This window comes from Rhopalosiphum padi, chromosome 3 (genome assembly GCF_020882245.1).
Source record: "Rhopalosiphum padi isolate XX-2018 chromosome 3, ASM2088224v1, whole genome shotgun sequence".
Lineage (NCBI taxonomy): Eukaryota > Metazoa > Arthropoda > Insecta > Hemiptera > Aphididae > Rhopalosiphum > Rhopalosiphum padi.
The window spans coordinates 67,068,428-67,087,503 of record NC_083599.1 but is presented as its reverse complement, the minus strand read 5'-3'; the positions used below and the strand labels follow the sequence as shown (position 1 = coordinate 67,087,503).

At 31.7% G+C, this 19,076-nt stretch overlaps 4 protein-coding genes across 6 annotated transcripts in view; 3 read left to right on the top strand and 1 right to left on the bottom strand.

Moving 5' to 3' along the window:
* Nucleotides 1-19,076, bottom strand: part of LOC132924644 (homeobox-like protein HDP1) — a 190,049-nt gene that overhangs the window by 156,631 nt on the left and 14,342 nt on the right. The gene's annotated exons all lie outside the window — the stretch shown is intronic.
* On the top strand, nt 497-1,801 carry LOC132925466 (E3 SUMO-protein ligase ZBED1-like). Its single transcript, XM_060989861.1, has 3 exons — nt 497-1,117; nt 1,360-1,617; nt 1,749-1,801. The coding sequence occupies exons 1-3, from the start codon at nt 916-918 to the stop codon at nt 1,799-1,801; spliced, it is 513 nt and encodes a 170-aa protein (XP_060845844.1). The 5' UTR covers nt 497-915.
* Nucleotides 4,133-18,430, top strand: LOC132925465 (uncharacterized). Its single transcript, XM_060989860.1, has 2 exons — nt 4,133-4,482; nt 17,950-18,430. The coding sequence occupies exons 1-2, from the start codon at nt 4,133-4,135 to the stop codon at nt 18,428-18,430; spliced, it is 831 nt and encodes a 276-aa protein (XP_060845843.1).
* LOC132923862 (piggyBac transposable element-derived protein 3-like) lies at nt 10,454-12,319 on the top strand. The gene has a single exon (XM_060987843.1). The coding sequence runs from the start codon at nt 10,454-10,456 to the stop codon at nt 12,317-12,319; it is 1,866 nt and encodes a 621-aa protein (XP_060843826.1).

The window sequence follows — 19,076 nt, the reverse complement described above, 5'->3', positions numbered from 1 at the left end:
AAAATTCAGGTATGTATTATACTTAAATTAATCGATACTGGACTGGTTACTAATGAATATTTGCATTTTTTGTATTTTATTATGTTTGATACGATTTTGAATTCCTGACTTGAAAATTGAATTCGAGGTTTTTTCTCATGAAAGAGCCATAAGTAGAGCGTGGATTTCTATGCAACTGCATATTATTTTCTTTTTCAGATTTTTGGATTTTTATTAGTAATCAGTGATTACTTATCACTAATCTTTGTAATCTAAAAATTTTTTTTTGCATATTTCTGCATATTTAATGGTTGATATGAAATACCCAGTAGAAGAACCCTCGGTAAGACAAATATACCTCAAATAATGGAGAAGGTATAAGGAAATGTGCAAATTGTATAAAATGCAGCAAGCCATATAGCAATTACAACAGATATTTGGACTTCTATGAATACAGACTCCTTTATGACGTTAACCGCTCACTTTGTTGACACAAATTTAAGAGAGCTAAGTACTGTTGTTCTGTGTACCAAAAAATTTGGAGTCTAATCATACAGGTGTTTATCTTTCCCAAGTAATGACAAAAGAACTGATGGAGTGGAATATTTTAAATAAAGTAGTTGCAATTGTAATGGACGGTGCTGTGAATATCAAATTAGCTGTAAGGTTAATGGACATTCCACAGATTCCATGTACAGCTCACAAGTTAAATTTAATTTTGCAGCAATCACTAGAAATCTCAGAGGAGGATGAAGATGATACAGATGAAACAGGAGGATAAAAAATATTTTGAAGAAATGTCGCTACATTGTAGCTTACTTCAAACAAAGCGAAGTTGGTAATAGAATATTAATAGAAAAACAGAGACAGCTGGGTATAAATAAAGTATTAAAAGTAAAGCAAGACGTCCGTACGCGTTGGAACAGTACTTTATTTATGTTGGAGAGACTTGTAAAACTGAAAGAACCTCTAACAATTGCAATAATTTCCTTTACAGAAGCTCCAATTTTCCTTGACCACGAAGAATGGGATATAGTTGAAGACATAATGCCTTTGTTGAGACCTTTCAATTGTTTAACAGTAGAGCTTTCTGCAGAGCAATACCCAACAATTTCCAAAGTGATACCATTGATAAGAGGTAATTATTTCAATACAGTGCACCATATATTTTATTACATAATTATTTAATCGTTCAATGGATATATAGTTTGTCTTTTAACAAATAAAAAATATAAAACTACAAACTAATTACGCTAAAAATAGTTTGCTAATAAATAAAAAATAATTTTAAAATTCTAAGGAATGCTTAATTATAAATTTAATTTATTCAATTAAATATTTTTATAAGTACATAACTTAAAACTAAATAATTATATATAGGTTTACAAGGTTCGTTGGTTACAGAAATGCCAAGAACGCTAATCGGACAAGTTTTAAAAACGAATTTGATTAGCAATACAACAAAACGTTTTGATGGTTTTGAAAAACAAACGTTAACACTGAGTTTTTCAAGAGCTACCCTGTTAGATCCGAGGTTCAAAAAAGTAGCATTTGGAATAGAAGAAAATGCTAATGAGGCTGAAAATTACGTAATTTCAGAAATAGCTGATCTATTAGATACACCAAATGCTGTTAATGGTAAATACTAAATACACTTACTAAGTTCCTTGTGTTGAAAAATAACTATCTGACAAATGTAATAGTAGTGTTGAATGTACTACATTTTTGGGTTTAAGGTCTTTCTATAAAATATTATTTTTTTCTTTCAGAACAAGCAGTTGTTAATGAAGAAATTATTCAAGAACAAGTGGATAATGTTTAGGAATTCCTACAATCCAAGGTTACTAGTATACAATCCCAAAGTACAGTAACAAGCAGTGCCACTGTCTCGATGAGGCAATACTTAAATATTCCCCATCAAGACTTAAAATGTAATATTTTTAAATTCTGGAATCAACACAAGTCTGTGTTATATTCACTTAGTAACATTGCTGAAAAATATGCAATTATTCCAGCAACAACAGTACCATCTGAACGAATTTTTTCAAAGGCTGGTCAGATTTTATGTGCACGACGCAACAGATTATTACCAGACAATTTAGATACCTTAATTTTTTTAAGTAAAAATATGTAAATTTATATATTTTAAAGGCGGTTTTCTTATCAATTATCCATTATATATTCCTTATTCTAAAATAATTGCATGTAATGTCAGCTATTCATTAAAAAGTAAATAATGAAGTTTGTTTTAATTTATGTATTATAATACCATTATATGACTAAATAATTGTGGATAGATATTAAATAATTTTTTGGTAAAATATTATACTGAGCCTATTTAAGGAAAAATATACCTTCTGAATTAGGCAATTTGAACCTCAAAAATAAAAATAACCTGTAATTGGTTTTTGGTTATAATAATAATAACGAGTAACGATGATACGGATACAGTCGGGTCTCGATAATCCGAACACAGGCTAATCCGAAAGACGCAGTAATCCGAACGCGGGTTTGAGAATTATTTTATTGCTATATTATGTAATATGTACGCATGTATGTATTTATATATAATATAATAGAGGTAATAATATAATAATATTTATAATAATAAATTAATATTTTAAATAGTAAGGTTCATAATTATACTCATAATTATATTAATATTTTTATATATTTATTGTCTTTTGAAATTACAAGTTTTTACACGATTAATACAGATAAAAATAAAATGTCATAATTTAAATTACAATAAAATTGTTTTTTTTTTTTTAAGCCTTAGGTAATCCGAACAAATCGCTAATCCGAACGACCCCTTTCCCCAATCTCCTTCGGATTATCGAGACCCGACTGTATATGTTTTGCACAAACTACTGACTTGGTAGTAGCCATTAGCCACTAGATTGTAGGTTCTGTGTACAACTAATAAATTGATAATTGAATACTAGATGAAACCCAGGTACAATGGTAACACTTTTAGTACTATCCACTGTAGAATTTTTTAAATTTACACTAATATTCTAATGTCGATAGCTCCATCAGTTATTATCACATTAATGTAAACCACCCGTCAAAATTCATTAAAAATTATTAAGCTGTGTCCGAATCATATTGCAAAAATATAGGTTACCGTCTGGAAAAGTTACCCCTTGAAGTTCACCATTCAAATAAAAAAAAATATTTTATACTAAATTAGTTTAGATTATTATAATATGATTCAAAAACGTTTTTACATAGGTCATTTTTTCCTTATTTTAATATTTCATGGGAAAGAATTAATCTGCTGTCACATAAAATTTGGTATATTATATTCCAACAGTATTAAAATAAATAACAAAAAGACATGTTTTTTTAACAATAATAGTTAAACCACAGCAGGGATGCTTTTTAAATTAGACAGAGGCAAATGCCCCTCCCCCCAAATAACGTCAATGTTGTTTAAAAAAAAAAAATAGGGGAGAAAGATACGATAATGACAGATACATCAATTTGCCCTTATAATTATTTCAGAACTGCAATTTTTTATTCAAATGGTTATTCGATAGTTTTTAGCATTTGATCGAATAAATATTCGATAGTTCACTTGGACTATCGACCATCATTCGATAGTACAAACTAATCAATAGTGCCCATCACAAGTCGCTATACATACATACACACATTTACACAGGTCGGTCGGTGTGTGAGTGGAGCGCGTGAAGTATTTTGGTGACCGGGCATCACGGCCTATTATTGTTCGTACCCGCCCCGTACACCTTTTTTATAATATTAAAGTATACAAGTTTGTCATGTAAATAATTGAAATGTAATTGCATATTTGTAATTTGTTGCATAATTTTCGCAGATTTACTCCATATTTTTACAATTTTGACTGCATATTATATGGCATATTTTGATACTTTTTAGTGCATAAAAATCTGCGCTCTTGTAAATTACTAATTCTTGATACTTATTCGTATCCAAAAAATCATTGTTTTAATAAAAATCAATGTTCCGGCCTTACGTATTACTAATATAATAAATTATGATGTGGATTCATTTACGCAATTATGTTATTATAACACACACGTTTCTATCACATCCAATATAATGTTTATTTAGTAACAAGTTTCATATTTCAATTTCTGTTTAACACATTTTTTTTATTTAATTTAAAATGCTTACGTACATTTTATTGATCGGGTCTATAGCAATATTAATTTTGATAATAATTTGGTTTATGATAATGGAAGATTATTCTGATGGCCCGTCTGCAAAACAGCAATCAGCACCAGTGAAGTTTGAACGGTTGTCTACCTTGCATAAATTAAATTGTTTAATCAATAAGTTAGAAGAGCTTGAACTGCAAAATCTCAGCCCATGTAAAACAAAACTGGAAACAGTAGCTGAGCGTCTCAGAAGTGTAAATAGATTTCAGATAAAATCAGAACTTTTATACAAAGACGAATTGATGCAATACGAGAGAGCCATTGATTGGATTAAGTCACCAGCCGAGTTTCGAAACAGGTAGGACGTAATTATTTTAAAATTGTACACACATAATAATAGGGAACGGAACGGTAAAAGACAAGTTTTCCAAAAATGTGGATAGGGGTCTAAGTACAGGCACGTATACAAGGGGGGTTTTGGGGTTCACCCCCCCGCCATAATAATTTCGAGTATTGAGGAAAAAATTTGTTTTATTATGTTACGGTACAATTTGTATTTCTATATTTTGTATCCCCCCCCCACTACATTTTTTTGTATACGTAACTGCGTATGTATATGAAAAGAAACCAGTCTTGATGTTCGAAGAAGTAGATATACTGTAGTCCAGCGAAAAATTATAACCTACAATTTTTTTATTCATATTCAATAGAAATTTTAAATGAATTTTATAACGTTACTTATTTCAATAATCGACATCTACAGTTGCTTTAAATGTTCATTCTCTACTGAATATGTATATTATATACATATGATAATATATTGTCTAATAATATGTTAATATTATGTCTAACGAGTTTTGTTACTTATCCTTATTGATAGGTCATAGTGATGATAAACGCAATACGTCGGTAAGGTACCTAATTTATAAATATTTGTTATTAGTTAGTATGTTATTATTTTTGACAGTTATAAATAATAAGTGATATTTTAAATCAATCTTAAATTATTTTTTAAAATTTAAATGAATCATAAATATGTGTATAAGATGATTATGTCTGTGCCATGTGTAGGAGGTAGTATAGTATTTATAAATAACGACAATAACTCACTGTCTTTTGTGATTGTTTACCTATTTACTATTAAAATTAAGTAATATTGTTCAATTGACTATTACAGACAGCAGTAAAAAATAAAATACAAGCTATCCGTGTATTTCATTGTCTGTTAAAGATGCCACCACTTATAGGATTCAAAATTATTTAATAAAGTCTTGTATATTGATGTTCAGAACTTAAAAAATTTTTTGTTTTTTTTTAAACAAAACCAAGTCCTCGGCTTCTATGGCCATTGGACAAACGTTAAATTATACAATATTATACATGATTATAAATAAATACAATAAAGATAAGCGAGAAAATAAAAGACTGTGTTATTATTGATTACATTCTGATGAGTAGTCCTGTGTTGTGGAGAAATTCAAAAGTCGTTGTGAGATTGCTCGGCTCGGAGCTGGTCCGGGAGGTTCAATTCACTCCTTTCTTTTTCATAGCCCCAGCATTCCGTGAGGATATGTTTGACGGTGAGAGAGGAACCACAGTCGGTACAGTCAGGGGGTTCTTCTCTCTTCATGAGATGTTGGTGGGTGATACGTGTGTGTCCTATCCTGAAGCGAGTAATGGCTGTCTCTTGTTTCCTGAATATGTTTGCAGGGAACGGCCAAGGGTGTGCCGTTCTTTTGATCTCATGTAACTTAGTTGTCTGTTCAGCCCATTTGTTTTCCCATTGGTTGTGTGTATCTTTAGCTATGATTCTCTTAACGTCCTGGTATGTGAAATCCTGGGACGTAAAAAGGTTGTCGGCCAGGTGAGCTAGTTTGGCGGCCTTGTCAGCGAGTTCATTGCCTTCTATATTACAGTGGCCGGGAATCCACATGTAGGATATTCGTTTACCGACAAGAGTAGCAGTAGTGTGTGCGTTGTGAATTTTTCTTGCTAAATCAATTGGTTTCCACTGGTTCTGGATGCTATTGAGGGTGGAGAGGGAGTCACTAAGGATAATAATCTGATTAGTTTGAACTTTGTGTGTTGCAAACTCGATGGCTTTGAGGATCGCCAGTGCTTCAGCAGTGTAAATAGAGCACTTGTCTGATCATTTCCATTGTATTTGTGTGTCTTCGTGGATGATAGCCATTCTGACACGATTTACCATGATAAAGGCATCCGTGTATATGAGTAAATAATGTTTATGTGACAGTATTTCCATGAAGAAATTTCTGTAGTGATTAGTGCTGGTAGATTTCTTGGGGAGTTGGTGCAGATCCAGGTTAGGTTAAGAAAATTAAAGTTTATCACTTCTATCAATAATAAAAATTCACCTACAACACAGTATGAATTCAATTACGTAATTTACAACACTGTGCGATTTTCTGTGTTCATGCCATTAGAGTCGATTTCAACAATAGTAATTGTTTTGAAAAGTTTACTTATTACCAATTTATTTTTAGTAATTCAAATTTATCCTGGGGCTTCTAAATAAAGTAAGTTGTATGATTTTATGTCTAATTTATAATTTTAGTTATATCTATATGCTTAATTATCAAATAACATTAGCTAATTCGGATAATGCGACAGTATATTATGTGTAAGTTCGACATAATATGTCACAGTTGCCTCTATTAAAAATGAATATTGATTATTTTACTCCGTAGTTTTAAATCGTTTTTTAACTTATAAGCAGTTATGTATCACATTTATATTTTGACCTATTATTATTTATACTGATATTTTAATGTATATTTTGGTTGTCATTAGGTGACAATGTTGAGGCATTATGTTCGAAAAACAAAAATGAGGTGATAATTGAAGGGTCCGGTGCAAGAATGTATAATATATGTTTTACACCTGGGGCGAGTATATTTTTAAGAAAATGGTCAATGAAACTAATGACATCGTTTTGACCTATTTTGCCTGTCGATTCGTCGTACATATAATGGTAAGATTTACCAGTCTTTCCCGAATAAATACAAAAATTATAAACCCAAATTTGACGTTTATAAAATACGTCTCCACGCGGAATATTTGGCAATGGCATATTTTGTTAAAAGTCAAAACTTAATAATTTGATTTCTTTATCTAATTTGGATTTTTTAACAAATGATTTTAATTCCGTATAAAATAGGTACCTCTGCTTTTCTTAAATGCACTTCTTTTTCTATTTCAAACTGACGTTTTATTTTTGGAACAGTTTCGTGATCAATTAAATATTTTAAACAGTCACTAGTTTGACACGTGTCAGTTTTTGGAGTACCGAAAGATAAATTGAAATTATTTTTGTAGTATTTTGAAAAATAATCATATTTAACGATTGGTTTAATATTTATATTTTGGGTTCATTTTTTTCTAAATATATCTTATACATTTTAGAAATGTTTAGGTCAGGGATTAAATAATTAAATTTGAATTCTCAAACCGGCTGTAATGAGATTGGCATTTTGAGAAACTGTTGATAATATGAGCGTTTATTTTAAATATTATGTCAGATGATATTTTATTTGAACGTTTCACATGTTTGCCACGCAAATTTTGTAGACTTAGCTTATTACTTTTAATATGGTTTATGATTCTGTCAACTGACGATTTTCTGATGCCAAACAACGAACAAAAAGCAATTTTACAAACAATTATTTCGTTTGTATTTAAACGTATTTTATAGGTACGTCAAAAGAATTTTTTAATTTCTGGCGTTCCTTACACTAGAGGTCAACGTCGTTGTACATTATTTACATTAATTAGACCACATAAAAATGTGTCTTGCTTTTCTTTTTAACCTATTGCATTAAACGCTTCAATTATTGAAGATTTATCTGTATCAGTGCTCTTAGAGAGCACTTGTATGCATTTACATTCATGACCAGTCGCACGTTTTAGTTCTTTTTTTTTTTTGTACAAATACTTGTATATTCCTCACCTGTGGCTATTTGTATTTTCACTAAGTTTCTTTTCCAAATGCTAGAATTAGCATTTCTTTTCTTACCTCTGTTCGTTGTAATTTCATTAATAATTTCTTCATCAGAGCTGTTACTATCAGTGCATTCAGTTATATCGGGACCACCAAACTGTTTATTAGTATCACATTCAACGTCAGAGTCCAAACATAAAATTTCCCCCCTAATTATCACTGCCAGATAAACTATCATTTCTTTTATGTATAAATTCACTGTCAGATAAACTATTAACTATTTCAAGTATAAAATCACTAATTCGGTTTAAAATCGGGGTCTACGAAACAAGCCTCCAAATCTAAAAAGGAAACATCGCACTCTTCGAGAACATCAAGTATATCATCGATACCGTCCATAATGTCATAAAATATTATCAAAACAATAATAAAAAAATTAAAATGTATTGTTAATATGATATATTATAAATGGTTAAAACAGAGTAAATTATTAATTTATTACTATAAATTAAAATAATAAATTGAATAACATAAATGAATATTAAAACTGATACGTGATAAATGATAAAATAATATTATGCTATCATACCATGCGGCATGTACAGTGCTATGTCCATGTTTCGACCACATGTCGGTGCAGTAACTGGGTATCTCCGGAGATACCTTGCTATTGCGCTGAACACTGTAACCAGGTATCTCCATTTATATGATATCAGCGTAGGTATATAATGAACGGACATACCTGGTTATTGCACCTAAATGTCGACAAAATTATTCTTTATCAAAAAATGCAAAAACATGTACTTTGAAAAAAAAAGTAGAGATACCCGGTTCTTGCACCGGTAGGGCCGCCAAGTGGGTGAGGCAGAAGGTTCTACTACTAAGGTTGGACTTCTGGGGGGGATGTTGTCAGAGAAGTATTTAGGCATAGCCGCACAGGCCCTATAGGCCCAGACCTAGAGCGGTGAAATTTGGAGGACGACAAATTTTACTAATTTTTTGAGTAGAAAAATTACTTTTATACAAATTTTATATTATATAATTTAGAATTACAAGTTAAAGAATCAATATTCTCGTCCGTTCGCTCAAAATTCAACAACTACCTATAAATACCTACTATATTGTACACATACGCAACACAGTACGAACCAGTACGCACATAGATTACAAAACAAACATGCATTCAATGCTGGTTCGATTGTTATAATGACCTAATTGATTTTTATATAATGTGTGCTATTAATAATATTGTTAAAAGCGTTATTATATTTTTCAATAGTATTCTATGTATAACGAACGACTGCTTGATAATAATATGATAATAACCTGTTCTTAGTGACAGTCCTATATTTGTTGAATCATGAATGGTTAGTCGAGTAAACATAGAATTGTAAATTATTGCAGCCAATTTAGGTCTGGCATACATTAGAGGCATCCACTTCAGCTCTCTTTGGCCTATTACTCGATTATATCCTTTTGATATGATAGCAGATAAAGTGTCTAGACCATCTTGAGTAAGATGATGCTGAGTGTACCTATATACCAATGTATCATGCATGGTTAGACATTCTTCCACAATCTCCTGCATGATGCCAATATAGGCTACGGATTTCGATATAAGGTCCTCACCATTGGTTACATCTCTTAAAACTCCTTTATTAACTCCCTTTCACTACCAGTGTCCATTACAATGGACATGACTTTCTAATATTTTTCCCCAGTTACTTTAGTGTATTCATATTGTTTGATATTGATAGCAATCGGTAAGTTCTGTAGAATTTGATAAAAATATTTTCATTTTAATAACTATAAGTAGTTTTCATCAATAAATGATTATACAAAAAAAAACATTGGGAAAAATCGTACGTAAAAAAATCGAAATATTTTCTCATTTCCTGGCTAAAATATTATTGTTGGCTGCACTGTGTATTTTTTTCTACATCTTAAATATTATCAAGAATATAATACCGGCGGTCGAGTTCACCTTTAGCATTTAATTTGTCAGTTATACGTGATAAGAGACATGTCCATTGTAATGGACACTGGGAGACGGGGGCAAATATTTATCTAATAATATGTGCCCTTTACCCAATAACCGATTTCAGCAGTCGAACATTTCGTAGTATTTGAAATTGAAAACAATACAATTGAATACACTATATACATGTATACCTATTGCTTCTTTTGCATAATATGCGTCATATGTCACATTATGTCCCTAATATTCCGATAAGCAAATACAATAGAAGTCACTGGTACTTTTATTGTACAAATATTACGAATATTATTCCAATCATTACGTATTTGTGTTTCGACTACGTATGACCGAATTTTAACTGTTTTGTTCTGTTATTTGTATTTTGATTTTATAATGGCACTAAACGAAAACCAAATTTTAAACCTCTTGGGAGACGGAAATATTAGTGATTTAAGTATTTCGTCCTTTGAATCCGAGAATGAACTAGATTATCTTCTACAACAATTTGAAGACGACGATTATTTGGGGACAGTTGAAAATGATCAATTGGAATTGGCAAATGCAGTCATTTTTGATGAATCTGAAAATGTATCAGAGCAAACCCAAATACCTGAATCCGATGTCACAGAAAATCGAACAATAGGTCAGTATAACATACACGATTTTCCATTTATAAAAAAAAATGAGATCCAATGGACAAGCACACCATTCAAAAACTTTGAAATAAAATTACGGGACTTGGAAATTACAAATCACTCGATAGATATTTTATCACCATACCAATATTTCACTAAATATTTCAATGATAGTTTTTTTGAATCCATGGCATTTCATACTAATTTATACGCTGTTCAAAATAATGTGAACAATTTCCAACCAACTAATGCTATTGAAATGAGAAGTCTTATAGCAATTCAGATGATGATGGGCGTTCTAAAATATCCTAGACAAGAAATGTATTGGCAATTAAAATTTCGCGTAAACATAATTGCGAATACTATGACGAGAAATCGGTTTTTTTCACTACGGCAACATCTACATGTCATAAATAATTTGGATATTCCGCGCGACAATTCTGATAAATTTGTAAAAGTTCGACCGTTGTTTGATACTCTCAACAGTCGATGCAAACAGTTATCAGTTGAACGGAACATAAGCGTCGATGAACAAATTGTTCCATTTAAAGGTCATTTGTCTATAAAACAATATATGAAGGGCAAGCCAAATCCATGGGGCATCAAAATATTTTTACTTTGTGGAGAAAGTGGCATCGTCTATAATATGATGTTATACCAAGGCACTGCGACAAATATAGACAAAACCTTACAAAAGAACTTTGGTCTTGGTGGAGCCGTTGTTCTCAACTTAACCCAATACCTTAGTGCAAATCGACACTTCCTGTATTTTGACAATTTCTTTTCATCATATAATTTATTTTATGCTCTTTCAAAAAGAAAAATATATGCTGCTGGAACAGTCCGAACAAACCGATTTGGCAATCCCCCAATAATATCTGACAAAGAAATATTGAAATTAGGAAGAGGAACAACGTATGAAATAACATCGCCATTGGGGATAGGTTTGGTAAAATGGTGTGACAACAAACCTATAGTTATGGCTTCTAATTTTATTACTTCTGGTACCCCGGACGTTGTTAAACGCTGGGATAAAAAGAATAAAAGATATATTGAAGTTGAAAGACCAGAAATTATTAAGCTGTATAACAAGTCCATGGGTGGAGTTGATAAGCATGACCAATTGGTAAGCTACTATCGCGTTTTTATGAAATCGAAAAAATGGACCCTACGTATGGTTTCTCACGTTTTCGATATGGCCGTTTCCAATTCTTGGCTCGAATATAAACAGGAAGCGGCAAGAATAAATATACCAATAAAAGACCAACAAGACTTGTTACACTTCAAAATAACTCTAGTTGAAGAACTCATTATGGTTGGACGATGTACGCCAGGGAAAAAAAGAGGACGTCCATCATCATCGCCATGTGGAAGTATTGCAGATTCTCGTTCACCGACACCTACCGCTGCCGGATTATCATCCAAATCATTGGAATTTCGGCCTTCTGAGTCCGTCAGTAGTGATCAAATTGGACATTTTCCGGAGATAGATAAAAAGAAGGAAGCTACACGGTGCAAAGCATTTAAGTGCAAAGGAAAAACACACGTTTTTTGCACTAAATGCAATATACATTTATGTTTTACTAAAACAAGTAACTGTTTTTCGAATTATCATGAAAAATAATTGTAACTTTTATGACAAGTAGTCTATTTAAGAATTCTTAATTTGTATTTATGCTTTTTACATTAATATTTTACATTATTGTTATGTTTAATAAATATTTGAGTATTTGAGGAATTTTATAAAAATGAATTTTATTTTATATTATTTTTACATAAACTCCCAGTGTCCATTATAGTGGACATACGTGTAACTTTTTTAAAAATGTTTAAAAAAAAAAAAAAAAGTTAGGTTATTATACAATAAAATCACTGAATACGAATATGCAAAAAAAAAATTTTTTTTGCCAAAATAAATAATTCGGTAGTGAAAGGGTTAAGAAATGCGTTGTACGAGTCTTTAAGAATTTTGAGTCCTGTTTTCACTTGGGTGGATGCAAAAGGACGTAGCCGACGACCAGGAATGAGAGCGGCATCTATAATAATAATAATAATAATAAGTGTTTCTATGATGGATTTGTTACAATAGCTTCAAGGAGTTGTGACACCCCACACTACCAGAAGTGTGGTCAAAACCGGTCCAAACTCCAACTCGAATGATAGTACCTTCACGGTTTAGCATAGGATGTGTAGAAAGTTTATGTAAAAATGGTTTGCTTTCGTACGAAAAGTGATATGAGTATTTGAGTCACCCGAAACCTGCTGATAAATGTTCGACAGACAGTTTGGAACAATCTACTCACGGAATGATGGAGCAAATATGTGATGTACGATGGTTACAGATTATTGCTTACCAGCAAAAGGAGCTAATTCTACGATACTGTATTTAGTATAAAGACCCGCAAGGTACTCGATGAGAAGATTCAATTTATTTTATAACACTTCTCCAGTAGCCGATATATGAGTAGTGCTGGTCCAAGAGATCAACTCGAATAAGGACTTCAGTTTGCTTAGCATGGGATCCTTCTCCGAGAAATGAATTAGGGGAGCTATAGTTCTGGTGGAAGTAGAGTGCCCCAAGAACTGTTTTAGACCTGACGTAGAGAAATGTTACTGAGCAGTATCCAGCTTTCGAGCATATATCAACGAAGATGGAGTCTCATACACCATCATCAGTGGTGTAGTGGAGGGTACACGGCGTGTACCCAGCTCCTAATTTAATAATTATGCGTGTACCCTTAACGAAAATCGTGGCACCGCAGGTACACGGAGCATGAATAAAATGTATTAACGTTACCCAGCAAATAATAAGTATATTTATTAAATTTTGATATTTAGTAAGTAAAAAAAGATAAGCGTAATTTGTTTATTTCGCGGACTAAGAAAGATCATAAAAGTCCGTGGTTTACTTGTACCACGGCTATAGATAGTACTATCTTAAATCGTGTTGTACAGAGTCTTTTGTACACAAATCTATTTTTAAACCATTTGGTAACGTTCACAATAATGTTGTTTTGTCCAGTTATCAGTTATTGTTCCAAGTATTCATTACAATTCTATATAAACCTTCTGTCACTAGTACTTATTCACATTAGTATTATTATAGTATTATTGTATATTATATTATAGACAACTAATAAATAGACAAAATAGTGAGTACTTGTTCAATATGCTATCTACCCTGAGTATTTTGTCTACAATAATTTTATGTTGGTCGATGGACGATGGTTTAGTATGCTATTTATAAATGAAAACGGTGATTTTGTTTACCAAATATGCAGTGGCATAATCTAAAATGTGGTGGAGCAAAGGTAAGTTTTTGCACCACCAGAAAATCATTGAAATATATAATATAATATATAAACAGGTACAAAATTGTAATTTTCGTGCATATATTAGGCATTATCAATTAAATTATTATTCTATCTATGTTCTAAAATAGTAAAATAAAAAATATGGTAATAATTTAGTACCTGACAAATTAGAATCAACAATAGAATACATAAAACTAAATGACATTCAAAAACCATTAATTACAGAGACATTAAAAATATTCCGAACAATACCTACTAATACAGCAGGTTGCGAAAGATCTTTTTCTTGTTTATAGGGGTTAAAAACTTACCTTAGAACGACTATGGGACAAGTAAGGATTAGTAGTTTAGCTACTTTGCAGCTCGAAAAAAATAATAATATTAATTTGGACCAAATAATTAATGAATTCGATTCGGGATCCGTGGAAAGAGGACGTCGTCTCAACTTGAAATAAAAAAAAAACATTTTTGACTTTTTTTTTTATTAATATTATAATAATAAAGGTTTCACTGCTAAAATAATTCAAAATGTATTTATTATTTAAAGAAATATATTATGGAAAAATATATTTTAGTTTATAGGGAAGGATTTTACTTAGGAAGTTGGATTATTGGTGTGTTGGAAATAATTATAAGTTGAGAATATGCAACTGCACCACCAGATATTGGACCTAATTTACGCCACTGCAAATATGTGATAGTCACTGGTAGATAACATGAACAAGTACTAATTACTAAATAACGTTTTATTTTTCAATGATTCAGCCGTGTACCCGTAAAATTTTTTAGGACTACGTCACTGACCATCATCTTCTGTCCTTCAAACATGATGGGAATTTTATACTTATCAGCCTAAAGTAAAAACTTCTAAGAGACTGATTACTAGTCTATCAGGCTCTTTACTAGTATCGTAAGTAGTAGACCGCGCTATCATATATTGGCGCGTAGCGATGAACCTCAACGCTCACTGTCCCTATCCCGGTAACGGGGACGTCGAATCGGACGAAGCGAGAGTCGTCGGGTCACTGGCCGTCGCGAGCGCGCTATTGTATATCGGTCCGTAGTGGTGCACGGCGGCTCGCGGATTTTTCAGGCTTATGCCCGGAACACGTTTGACGACGGGGTACGGTGCGCGGAGTCCATACGAAGTCAACCTCGGAGACGGCGACAAAAAATAATACCCGTAAAGGTTCAATCCGCGAATTTCTCGATTTTGTCCATGTGAGTTTTCGGAAGCATTTCAGAAGTAACTGCGATTTTTCGTCCGATCGATTTGCAACGTACCCTATATTACCCTATATTTTATGAGAATTGGACTAACATCTGTTAAATAAATAAATAAATAATTTTTAACAAGATATGGAGGAGACAAATAGTTGAGAAGGGTCTTCGAGTAAAACTTTGTTACCAGGTATGCGGATCGTCAACCACCCCGACACTTTGGATTTCACCGTGTATTCCATCCTCCTTTTTCCCAAGACAATGTCCCTGATTGAGGTCCACCTGTTGATTCGAAAAAATTACTTATCGGCCGCCGCCGATCGTGGCCCATCCGGCTGAACAGTCGACGAAAAATTCGAAAATCCGAGACCGACTCATGGGGACAAAATTTGCGAATTCGCGGATTGAAGACAGGTATCGGTTTTTTTTCAACGCAGTCTTCAGGGTTGACTACGGTCAAAGCGTCGAAATCCGCTGGCTTGTGGCAAAAAACAATCACTCATATTTTAATCATCAATGCGTTAACGGTACTGATTTCCACACTACCCCGGAGGTACAGCAAATGGTGCGTTTTTTTAAGTGGTTTCTCCATGAGGCGTATTCCACTAGATCTGTGCATTCGACCACTTTTTACCTTTTACTAATTCAAGAGCCTTGATCAAATTGTTGTTCTCCGATAACTTGATATATCCTCGCTTTGCCTATACATTTCATAGAAGTACCAATAGAAAACCATTGATTCAAACAAAATACTAAAAAAAAATTTTTTCGGAACAATCCCCAGTTTTTTGACGCGCTCGCACTTAGTAATAATAAGCGTGTCTTCAAAAAAAGTTGTCTAGTATAAACAGATGACTGTTAATGCAAATGGCAGGCTATTTAAAATACTATGGCTAATTGTTTATGATCATATTAATAGAAGGCTAAATCCAATAAGGTAGATAAAAATACAGCATTAGAACTTACCTTGAACAAAAATTGGTCAATTTGATAAAAATTATAGATAAATATTATTATTTTCATATCGAGTATTGCCATAAAGACCTAAAATTAAGAATGAGATTATAGAAACAATAAGTAATATAATAAAAAAAAAATTGTTAATAGAGTTTAAGCTTTTAAAATGTCGAATATAAATACTACTCTATATTGTGTGAATAAAGATGACTGAATTGTATTAGTAGGTACGATAATTTATACATTATTTACTATGTTACTTCCTATACACGCTTTTAATGCTTTTACATTTATTCTTTAAACCTTTGTCTATCCAAAACAAATGAGGTATCTTAATATGAATGGTTTGGTTGGTGCGATTGTTACATTTTTTCCTTATGTGGATAAATTACAATTTTTTTTTTATATTAACTTATTAAAATTAAATGACAGTAATTATTTCGATAAAAAAATAGTAATTGTAATTAGAATAACAAAAAAATATACATATTTGAAACTTACTGGGCAGATCGAAATGATTCACTAATAACTTTTAATGAATTTCTATTTATATAATTTCTACTCTTGAATATGATACAAATCCAGAAACTTCTACTAATGCGTCGTTATGTAATATGTGAGTACTATATCCAAGACTGAATTTTTTTCTTACTTGATTCTCTTATAAATTATTAATACAATTAAGTCAATTATTTTATAGCAAATATTATAATGTATCTAAAACTTAAAATGGCGTGATAATTATAGAATCCATTTGAGCAGATGTTGAAAAATCGTTTAAAGACAATAATGAAAAATATTCCTCTTTAGTTTCTGAAATAGAAGCTAAAACACGCATGGTTTAAACCTGTGAGAAACAAACTTAACGAAATAACAAAAACCCAGAGGAATATTATTATATATAAATATCTATGAATTCTTGATAAACTAATTACTCAGTTAATTTCAAGTTTTGATAAAAGACTATTAACAATTATATTACTAAAATAACTCATACTATCTAATTTATCACATTGAGATGAGTGATGACCAATTAATCTTAACTGCTGTTTCTATTTAAGAAAAGTACCTATATAATATGTTATGTGTTAGAATCAAGGTTATTAATACAGAGAAAGCAATATGAACTATAATAAAAATTACCAGATACTGCTGTAAATGAAATTCAATATTGTAAAGATTTTTTCTTCAGATTATAAAGACATTTTTTAAATTATTTGCAATTTTACTTTGCTTACAAATTTTGTAATATCTGATATTCTGAAAGTACATTTTCTATTCTAAAAAGACTAAATGCAATAAATGAAGAAAAGTTAAATGGTCTAGCCCTAAATCTTTTATTTATTCCAAAAACTTTAAACCAGTAATAATTATGGTTTTATAAGTATTTACTTCATACAAGGTATTGTTCATAATATTTTTATTTTGCTCACTACATGTATCTGAAAATGTTAAAAAAGCCATAGTTTTAAGTAATTATTACATTTTAAAAGGCATCTTATTATCTCCGAGTTTCCTTTCTGTTCACTTTATTTGTCCTTGATCAAACAATAACCATCTCCATTAAGATCATCAACAATTATCTTCAATAATATAAATAAAATTAGTTTTGCCCTAACATCATAGTACCTCCTACACCTACATAAAAACCAATTATTCAGGTCATGCCGGGGGGCTCTAACTCCTCCCCCTTAAATGCGCTACTAGTCTTTTGTCTGTTAATATCTAAAGAAAACTATTATTCAAATTCTGTATGTTGCAGATGTGGACCTCCCAATATCTTCCCTGCATACTCTCCCCTTACAAATAATGATATGAAACAATTGGCAAAGTTAACTTTGCCATCGGTTGACTTTACCAGATTGCCAGTCGGGCCTTTACGGTGGTCAGTTGCAAGCGGTGAAACGTCACTTCCGGTTGTAGAACAATGGTTGACAAATGTCTTTTGGTTAATGATAAAAACCCTGGAAGAAATATTAAAGTTGAAAGACAAGGTATGTTCTTTGACCTACACAGACCACTACGCTGAATACGGTGGATTAATTAAATTTCTGCGCCATGCCATTGTCGTTAGCGCTGAAGAAGATACGGACGGGAAAAAAACTATATTTATATTGGATTTTATGGTACCGCCTAGTGTGATCCTAGATCGTATTCCTGAAGTTAATGCCACAGGACTTCCGATGAAACCATTGAGGGGACTCTGCTGCATCCCAGTCAAGTACACTGAGTCGGAATCATAAGATGTTGCGGAAAAGGGTGGAAGAATACTTGTGTCCACAATCGAACGATAGACATAATAGAATAAATTGATATGAGCAATTAGTAATTAGTAATTATAAATGTTAAGTAAAATTATTTAACACTGAACTAGTTAGAGTATCTATTATTTCGTCTGTGGTTATGACTAAGCCTCGAAGAATATTCATAACTGCTAAGGCGTTCAAGGGATTTTCACCCATGGTGTTTCTCGGGTATGTTTTCAAGCGTCGTAATGAGGAAAAAGATTTTTACTGCTTACAATTGTTACTAGTAAAGTAATAAATATTTCTTCATTGCAATCAATGAAAGCTTCTATAGCATTTTTAGGAGTTTTGTTTATTATCTGTTGATACCACATTGTATACCTACTCACCAATTGCAGATACTTCATCAGCTTCAATATCTGAAGAATTTAGTTGTTCACAAAAATTTATCCTAAAAAGTTATAAAAATAAAAATCCTACAATACACTTCAGGTGATTCTGTTGAAATAAAACGATTTGTTCAGTTTATAGCTAGTCAAGGTATTGAAATTGTAATTCCGAATTATTCACATTTTTTTCAACATTACTTTATATTATTTTGAATTCTTCTGCAGCATTAGCACGATTTGTTCGGTTTATAGCT